This window comes from Thunnus thynnus, chromosome 1, assembly GCF_963924715.1.
Source record: "Thunnus thynnus chromosome 1, fThuThy2.1, whole genome shotgun sequence".
Lineage (NCBI taxonomy): Eukaryota > Metazoa > Chordata > Actinopteri > Scombriformes > Scombridae > Thunnus > Thunnus thynnus.
This window is the reverse complement of record NC_089517.1, coordinates 5,977,485-5,987,156: the sequence shown is the minus strand read 5'-3', so window position 1 is coordinate 5,987,156 and position 9,672 is coordinate 5,977,485. Positions and strand designations below refer to the sequence as shown.

The window sequence follows — 9,672 nt, the reverse complement described above, 5'->3', positions numbered from 1 at the left end:
ACAATTAACTAAATCTTGAATCTTTTACTCTTCTGAAAATTGACTATTTTGCTGATACATTTCTGTTTACTACATCTGTCACTTTAATAAGAGAAAATGATCATTTCAAAGCCATTTTTTAGTTTCTCCAGAGCTGCATCAGTGCAGTTTAGTCTGTTTATTTTTTTCACATTTACAATACACATTTCACAAGTAAGAAACAGATCAAAACAGCAACAAATCAATTTGTACAGCATGAGAAAAACAAAATCATATAGTCATCTTTAAATATCTATATATCTTTTTATAGTTTAAACATTACGTCTGTCATATACTCACAATATTTTGCCTCATTCCAGAGATCAAACAGGAGCAGTGACGGACAGAAAACTCCTGTTCAGCTGGATTGTATTTTTAATATCCGACAACAATCTAGTTAAGACAACAAATCGGGCGGGGCTCACACACATCTCACTCGTTAGTTTTTGGGGAAAACCACAGTAACAACCAGACATGCTGACAAAACCTAGCACTAAAACAAAAATAAATACAGGTTATATAGAGCCTGGTGGTTCTGGTACTGAGCAGAGGAATGTTTTCATGTCCATTTGGAGTTGGACAATCTGAGGGTCAGAGTTGGGACGTTAATTTTTTAAATGATTTTGATACATGATAAATCCAGAAACAAATATACTGGACCTTTAACTGTTTCATTCGCCTGGAGATGAACATAATCTCAAAAAGGTGATTAGTGTTTATGTGCTGGAAGTTCAGGGGAAAAATGAATTTAAGCTTCACCCACTCCAAGGCTTTGCTGTTGCAAACTCTTCTTCTGGTTTATTTTACCAGCTGATGTGTCAGGCGGACAGGGTGTGCTGCAAAACACAACACACTGAGCCTGAGAACGTTTAGACAATAGGAGTTAAGTGTTTTGAAAGTCAAATGAGTTGATACCACAGCTTACCTGGGGAGCTGGTTACAACATGCCCCAGCCACCTTTCTTGCACCAGGTTTATATTATTCTTTTCTTTAAGTTAAAAACTTAAAGTTGGTTATGTTTTACACTTTGTAAGCAATAATGAGCCTGACTGGAACTTGCTTTACAACAACCAACTCAGGTGTCGAGAACCAATTTACACCAACGAGTAAAGAATGGAAGAAATTTAGCATCGAGGCGTCAGGATCTTTAACACCGGGGTGGGATTGGAGACACTGTTCAAGATGTAGAACTGAATGAAATGCCGATGGGATGAAGGAGAAGGTGGTGGTGAGGGGGGGAGGGTTTAAAAGATAGGAATGTAGTTGTCGATCTTGGCGCGGTGCCGCTGGGCGATGCACTCGGCGATCCAGACGATGTTCCTGCACTCCTGCTCCTTCAGCTTGACGTAGGCGTAGAAAACACTGAAGTGGAACTGGTTGAGGAAGGCCAGCTTGTTCAGCTTCACCTGCAGATGAGGAGGAGGAGGAGGAGGAGGAGGAGGAAGATGAGGGAAAAGATATAAGAAGAGACTGATGAGTGTACAAACATCACAACACCGGTAATGAGAAGAACACTCATGACTTTATAGGGCAACACGTTTATTGCAAAAATGATCATCCTGAATATTTTTCTCCATTTTTGGATTATTATTATTATTATTGTCATGATTAAAGAGTAACCTAAAGAACACCCAAATGATTTTAAACAGAAGACGTATCATCACTGGCCTCAGAATAAAACAACACTAGTAATTTTATCAAAAGTTAAACACATATGTGCCAGCAGAAGTAATAAATTTAATAAAAGTCTGGCTCAATGCGCCACCTAGAGGATGAAACTAACAGAACCTGTTAATTTTGAAATGTGAGCATGTATAATCGTACCAAGACATGTCATTAAGAAAAAAAAGAGCCCCTGTAAAAGCAGATTGGTGAAGATCTGTCCGAACACTTTGCAAGATCATGATCTGCTCTCTTTGTCTTATTGAGACGGATCAGATTTTGATTAGGAGAGTTGATCTTTGGGTTTTAGCTTATAGCTTTAAGATAGCTTAAAAACTGTAGAGTATAGAGTTATTAATCCTAAAGGAAAATTACAAAGTTACAGCAGCCGCTAAACATAAATAACAATAAAAAAACAATGAAGTAGGTAAAAGAAACAAATACAATTAAAGGTTAAATTATATACAATAACTAAATAGACTAACTCAAATATAAAAAAAATAAACAAATAAAAACAGAACAGACTAGAGATATCACCATAACTACAATATACTATTTGCTGAGTAAACACTCTTCAATGACATTAATACGCTATAATACACTGTACATTAGTGTAAGTCAGGTGGATATTGCTAAGGTAGTTAGGTGTATGATTGTCCATGGATGTGAGAATTAAGTGTTCATTGATGCATGAATAATTTACATAATGTATATACATATGTAACAGTATATACTAACAGTACTTGAAAGACTATATACAGATGGATCTGAAATAGAACAGATGTGATGGAAAATGTAACAAGTCGTGTTTTCCATTCACTGTTTATCAGTTCCGGGTGGCTTTTGCACTGTTGCTTTGCCAGAACTGCGGCTCTGAACTGTAGTTGGAGACTTGTGTTTCTAATTTAGCCTCCTAGCTGTCATGTAAATGGTAACGTTAACAAGCCTTCATGGACACTTTTGGAGAGATGGCTACGGACACAAACAAGTGATTTATTCATCCTCTGGGGTAGTAAACACAACACTTTGGACCGCTGATAAATTCAGAGCTTCACTTGATATTCAGGGCTGACAGACAGTAACGATAAAGCGCATCAACACATCAGGATACAGCACAGTTGTGTCTGCCCAGTCTCATCCTGGAAAGCAGCTGTTCTGTCATATTCACTCCCTGGGTCGGCACGTCCTGGCTGACTGTACCTTCACTATTACTTCCATTAACGCGGTGCATCAGGTGAGCGACGCTGCATGATGCGGCTGGGCTACTTATCGACTTTTGGGAACTATTTTCTGAATTGAACAATTTAAATGTTATAAAACACCTTCACACCCTTTAAATAACATTCCCTGCAAACTGTGTTAAAACAGCAACGGCAAATTAATTACTGCATGCTGAAAACAAAGTTCAAGCAGTGTTCAGGTAACTGTAAAAGCCAACGATATAAGTTAAGTAAGCTTCTCTGCTTGGCTGTGTGTGTGTGTCACCTCGTGCTCGAAGAAGCGATCCTCCAGTGTTTTGTCTCCCGGGTTGCTGCCGGCACCTTCAAACAGCAGTTTATATTCCTGAGGATGACATAAGCAAACAGGTTCAGACACAGTGACAGGATGCTGAATAATAAACTGCATGTTGAACTTATTGAAACAGTGTTTCACAAAAACAGTAACAGACACAAAAAGGGACAAACTGGACACAAGACATTTAGACTGAAAAGCATCAAACAATCTCAAGAAACAAGTTAATAATATTTAAATTATATTAATATACACACAAACAGTTCACTGGCATTTGGACTTACAGGATAATAATCAGCCACAGCCTTGACCTGCTCGTAGTCATCAGCCCGGGCCAGCTGAGCAAGGCCTTCTGGGTAAAGCTTGCCGCAGTGGGGGAAGAGCTTGGCACGGTCCTCCTTAGACAGCTCTGTGCCAAACGAGTTGATGGTGATGATGAAGGCTCTTCTGTCGGCCTCGAACTAGAGCAGAGACGGGAAGGTCAGCGGAGAAACATCAAGTGACGGAGCTGATATTTTAATCAACGGCCACAAACACTGAGCTCATTTATATTAACACGAAAGAGTCGACGTGAAAGACCTTTTCAAGTTCACACTTACCTCACTAAACCCATTTTAAGTACAATAGTGCTCCAATATAATGAACCATACTTTGTTGACAGTTTACGTAATGTTTGTTGTTGTTACAACAAACATTACATAACATTACACAAATTACGTGTGTGTGTGTGTGTGTGTGTGTGTGTGTTAAACAGCACAGACTCACCTCCAGAATAGGACACATGGTGTCAGCCGTGGTTCCTCCCAGGTTGGAGCAGAACTTATAGAAAGCCTCCAGATAAGCCTGAGAGGACATGGATCAAAATGTCTTTTAGGCAACCAATAAATAAACAAAACACATAAACAAAATCATCTCAGGTCTTGATTAAAATATTATTAGTTTAAGAAAGACTATTAATTAAATGACATATCAAGTTGTAAAGTAAAACAAATCATCTCACTGTATATTGTCTTATAACTTTCAACAAAATGTTTGATAAAAGTTCATCTTTTATCATTTTTAATCTATTTGCTTCTTTTCTCTTCATTAAATTTACTTTGTTGTATCTCTTGCTGTCGTTTTAGTTTATCCTGTAAACACTTCCTTTTTAATGCACATTTCAAGAGTATGATCATGATTTTAATATGTTTTACCTTGTAAAGTGTGTTACGAATGATTTCAATGTTCATTTCATCCAAGTCCTGTTCAGATATACAGTCCTGGAAGAATGCAGCTGCAAACAAAAGACACAATCTACATCAAACCAACAGAAAGTAACATTTGGCACCATCTCCTGTTCAGTAAGACTCATTACTATTTAGTGTTCACATCCTCTTTGGTTTAAACTGCAGTTTATTTAGAGGTACATACCAAGGGGTGTGTCCACCAGAATGGCGTTGTAGAGCTCGGCGGGAGTCTGAGCGATGTTGACCGCCTCCATCTGCTCGAAGCTGCCCAGCGGGTGGCACTTTGGCACCAGTTCAGAGATGGCCCGCTGGTGCAGGGTGCCCGTGATCAGCAGGATGACGTTATCGATCATATAGCTGTACCTGAGGTCAGCGGGTAGGAGGGGAGAAGTTGTCATTACAAAGAGAAGAAGTCAGTTTATCTCTATGCGATCTGTCTGTCACTGATTTGACCATTTCCTCTTTTTGTTTTTTGTTTAAATGATTGTTTAGGTTCTAGAGCATCATTTAACCCATTAATAGTACATACTACACATTATACTTTCCTTTACTGCTGACTGTTTTTAAAGCATAACTTATAATTTTAAATGTAGAAAAAGTAGAAAAAAAATAAACCCGCTGAAACATGAAATTCGCCAGAAATAAGAAATATATGAACATTTAATCAACTTCACTGTAATGTAGGGCTTTGGCAACATCTGGAATTACTTTGATTAATTCAATTTTTTTGTTTTTGCACTATGTGTGAAACGTCTAAGTTGTAAAGTTGAGTTATTACAACATGCACAAAAAGATTATTTTTAGTAAAAAAGTAACTAGCTGCTACATAAACCATTTGAGTCATGTCAGCCTTGTAAACTGTGAGGTGATTAGTTTCACTGCATGTTCACCTGCTGCAGTTTACGAGACTCGTGGACTCCACACACTGATCTGTGCTCCTCAGTTTGTGTTAGCTGATGAGGTATCATCTCTGGTTAGGAGAGGTGAGGCGCTGGACAGGAACTGAACAGTTTCCAGATGCTACTCTGTACAAATTGTCCTACCTGCTGGGTAGCTAACGCTAGCTAGCAGCAGTCTGCAGATGTCTTGTAAAGAAACACAAACCACAGCAGATTTTTTCTGATCTAGTTATGCTGAAACTGATTATCAAACTTGATGTGATCTGATTTAAGGACTACTGGACAGCAATATTTTTAAACCAAGAATATCTTCATGTGTACTTTTTGTGTTCTGGGTTTGGTTTTTTTTCCGGCAACGTACCTCATCAATACATTTACAGCAGATGACTGTTCTTTTTATTCTCTCTCATTTTTAGATGTCAGAGTATATTTGAATGCACCAATGAGTTTCTACAACAGTCCACGCTTTCAGCTGCAGCATCATATGACAATATAAGTTTGACAAAGAAAAAAGCAGACTGAATATTCACTGCTATTTCAAACAAGTTTCAACTATATCCAAGCTGACTTCATCATGTACTTATTTGTCTCGTGGGTAAGAAAACAACCAGAAAACTTATGGTATGCTTTGAAAAATGGCTGTCATGAGTGTTGACAGCCGTATGTGCAGCGTGCATTTAATGCGTTAAAATATGCCATCAGTACTTTCTTCATTTCTCTGACTAAGGATCACAGAGCTTCAATGAAGTTTGAACAAGTAACATACAACAAAATATGTTGGGTTTCTTTGCTCAGTACAGAAAAAGAATTTATTCCAACTTCAAAGCTACATACAAGAAAATTAACAGGGAGAGTCATGGTTCGAGAAGTTAGAACTTATTTTAAGACGGCAGTTTTTTTGCTTACGTGATGAAATCCATGAAGCTGGCCAGCGGCTCATAGGACTGGTTCCTCATGTGGCGAAACTCCACCACCATCTTCTCCTTCAGCTTGTCGTCAATGACGGACACGGTGAGAGGAGATGCCTCGTTCGCCAGGAAGCTGCCATAGTCTGTGCTCTGCAGGTGGAGCTTCAGGTCTACAGAGGAGAAATACGAATAGAGAAAGTGTAGACGATTAGAGAGCCTCATTCTCATAAGTGTTACTAAGTGTTTGCATGGAAGAAACATAAAATTAAGATGCAAGACAAGTAAAGAACGCTGCTCATCCTACTCGTCAACAGACTTGTGTATCAGAGAATGACTCTGAAAGGCCTTATTGCTTTGTTTTAGCTAATATTCTACATCATGTACACTTCTTATTCTCCAAAACAAGCTGCAGTCTTTTTTTGGGTGGTTTCACTTCTTTCCCAATTTGTAATGTCCAATTCTGCAGTCCCAGTCGCTGCCAACCCCACCGTTAACTTGGTGAAGACTGTAGACAGACGCTGTCTAGGCTGTCTATGTGAAACAAAGTGCTACTTTTCACCTAATAATACTTAGGAGGTCCATGCTGTCCCACCATTGACTTTAATCCCTTCTGTTCATGTTTTTCTTTAAAATAGAGTAACATCTCTTCAGAAGGTTTAATACTGACAGCCACTGGTTTTAAATTTACTATGGTATGAAAGCAATTTGTAAAGTTTTTTGTTTGTGTGTTTGAACAGGCTTTTTATATGAATCTGCACTTCCAACTGCAAAAATACAAAACATAAAACTAACACTAGTGATTTAGGTAAGACTGAGGACGAAGTCCATTTCATGTTTTATTGCTCATTACATGATGATTTAAAGGCTTTAGTAAAGTGTCTCATTTCTGATGAATTTTTCCGAATGAATGATTATAAAAAACTTGGGCTGTGTTTCAGGAAGGGAAGCTTTATTGTGGCTGATTTTATCTGTTTTGTACAGAAGACAAAGGTCTTTGTTTGCAGTGTAATGTAGGAAGTTTTGTTCTTGTCTGTTTGACAAATGTTTCACTGCCACAAATGTATTGTGGTGTCTTGTAAATCCATGTGTCTGTATGTTCATGACACAATATCTAACTGAAGAGAATTTTCATTGTGATTGATTGTGTTATCTTTCACTTTCTGATTTTGATGCTGCACAGAAATTAATAAAACCACCCAGAGAGTAGTAAAATAGAAATGGTAAAGTACTAAAATATGTTTTTGAAAATGGTCCACAACAGTGTGAAGTATAATTTTTTGTGATCAATCATTTATTGTATAAATAAAGAGATACAAAACTGATCCAGAGAGACGTAACAGGTGCAAACACGGCATATAACAAGCCCCTCCAACCTCCAAACAAGCAAACAAACAACAACAGAAACAACAAAACAACTCTGCCAAGCAAGTAATGTTTTGCGGTTTTGTTGCCATTATTTTATCAATAATAAATGTGGAAATTGTGAATGTGAAGATAAGTTATTTATGTGATCTTTTACAGACCCTTAATCCATATCATATTTCTGCTTAGCTATGAACAGGAGGAATGGTTACAGTAAGGAAAAACCACTTTCACTATTCATATGGACACCTGACTTGTTTAAAAACACACTTGAAAAATTGTGAACCCGTCCTTTAACTCAAATTAAATGTCTGAAGAAAACAAGTCGCGTTTATTGCAATAAAATATCAGTTAAGTTACATGGAGGGTTATCACAAAACGGTCATTAGCAGTCCGTTAAATCGTTAACAACCATACTAAAACTGAAGGAGTGTCAGTGCAGTAGAGCTAAATATGTCATCATGGCAAAGCTGCAGTGTGTAACGCAACAGCGTAAAATCTCAAGCAATTTCACTTCCTCTAAAATCCAATTATTGATCAGTAGCTACATAAAATGAACGCTCTTTGCCTAGCTTGTCAGCACTATGCTATTTAGCTAAGCTACCTAAGGTTCAGAGGTGAATGGTATTTCTCCTTGAATTTGAATAAAGTGGCGATATAGAAATTAATGACAGGCACTGGGTGACAATAATTCAAAATGGAGCGATGGCTTGTGCAATAAAAAGGGATATTATTGTTAATATGAGCCGAGCTAAGTGGTTCAGAATGACAGCTAGCATTGGTGCAGCTAGCCGCTATTAGCCGTTAGCTATCTTCTGTTTCCAACTCACCTTCTAGGGTCTCGCATTGAACAAGATTTAGATAATCCGCTTGGGACAGTATCCCCGCTTTAAAGCCCCTGACCAGCCCCTCCAGGTAGCCGTTATCGACGTTAAAATACAGCTCGGAGAAAGGCATCCTGTCCGACCGTCAGATCCTTCTCTACCGCAGGAGAACCGTCCGTCCGGCTGGTTAGCGTCAGCTGACTGAACCATGTGACCGTCATCTGATCAGTCATCTGCTGTGTGTGTGTGCGTGCGTTTGTGTGTGCGTGTGTGTGGGTGTGTGTACACTTGGTTTTATGGTTAAAGGACACGTTCACAATTTTTCAAGTGTGTCTTAAAACAGCAGTCAGATGTCCATATGAACACTGAAAGAGGTTTTTCTTCGCTGTTATCATTCCTCCTGTTCATACTGGCTGTAAAGATCCCCTTCATAATCCTCAGTGTGTCCACCAGGGGCGGCTGTGGCATAAACTACATTGAAGGTAGCCTACAGCAGTAGTTCTCAACATGGGAGTCGGGACCCCCACAAGGGGTTGATGGATTAATCTAAGGGTTTGCAAAATGATAGGACAGAATAGGACAACAGAAAAAAAACATGCATCTGACACATAAAATTATTATTATTATTATTATTTTCTCAAGCTTTCCTCTAACTTTTGCTTTATGTATTGTGAATTACTGTATTTTATCTAATTAAGCCTCTAAAAGGTATTAAAATTAAACAAAATAAATCCTCTTTCATTAAAATGCAGCGTGTGATGAGGGGTCCCAGGTAGACTTTGTTTTATTTTATGGGGTCACAAGCCAAAAAATTTGGGAACCAAAGGGCTATGGCAGCAGATAAGGGAGGGGGCACTAAGTGAGTGGGACATGTTTTTCTTTTGTTTTTTTCTTGACACCCACTTGCCTTTTTGCACAGAGGACTGGGAGAACTTTGTCTGGGCTGGAGGTGCCATTGTTGCATGGTTTTGGGGGCTCCATTCTAAAATCTCGCTGACGACCCCAGCATAGTCAGAACCAGCCCTGGTGTCCACAGTCAGTTTGTGCATTTAAAAGTTTATCTGAAGCTTGTATGAGGCTTCAGCACAATTACTGAAAGTGGCATGAATGAACATAGTACTTTCCAAAAATTCGAAAGTAGGTTGACAATTTACAATCTTTTAACTCATCTTTTCCCTATATACAGTATAAATATGGGACACTCGCATACATTTTTCAGTGTCATGGGAATACACAAAGACATAAATAAGGCCTTTTTTAA

General features: G+C 38.5%; 1 protein-coding gene across 1 annotated transcript; it reads right to left on the bottom strand.

The window, feature by feature from the left end:
* Window positions 1-574: 574 nt before the first annotated feature.
* On the bottom strand, window positions 575-8,624 carry atp6v0d1 (ATPase H+ transporting V0 subunit d1). Its single transcript, XM_067612428.1, has 8 exons — window positions 8,418-8,624; window positions 6,224-6,395; window positions 4,603-4,781; window positions 4,386-4,465; window positions 3,958-4,035; window positions 3,477-3,653; window positions 3,166-3,243; window positions 575-1,424 (listed from the first exon to the last, which is right to left on the bottom strand). The coding sequence occupies exons 1-8, from the start codon at window positions 8,542-8,544 to the stop codon at window positions 1,263-1,265; spliced, it is 1,053 nt and encodes a 350-aa protein (XP_067468529.1). The 5' UTR covers window positions 8,545-8,624; the 3' UTR covers window positions 575-1,262.
* Between the last annotated feature and the right edge of the window lie 1,048 nt (window positions 8,625-9,672).

What these genes read in the sequence shown, in the direction of transcription:
- atp6v0d1 (XM_067612428.1), bottom strand. Translation starts at nt 8,544, where the DNA reads ATGCCTTTCTCCGAGCTGTATTTTAACGTCGATAACGGCTACCTGGAG. An exon ending in CTGTGGCTGATTATTATCCT is followed by an intron (nt 3,244 to 3,476) that starts GTAAGTCCAAAT and finishes TGTCATCCTCAG; the next exon opens with GAATATAAACTGCTGTTTGA. An exon ending in ATCGCTTCTTCGAGCACGAG is followed by an intron (nt 1,425 to 3,165) that starts GTGACACACACA and finishes CCTCATCTGCAG; the next exon opens with GTGAAGCTGAACAAGCTGGC.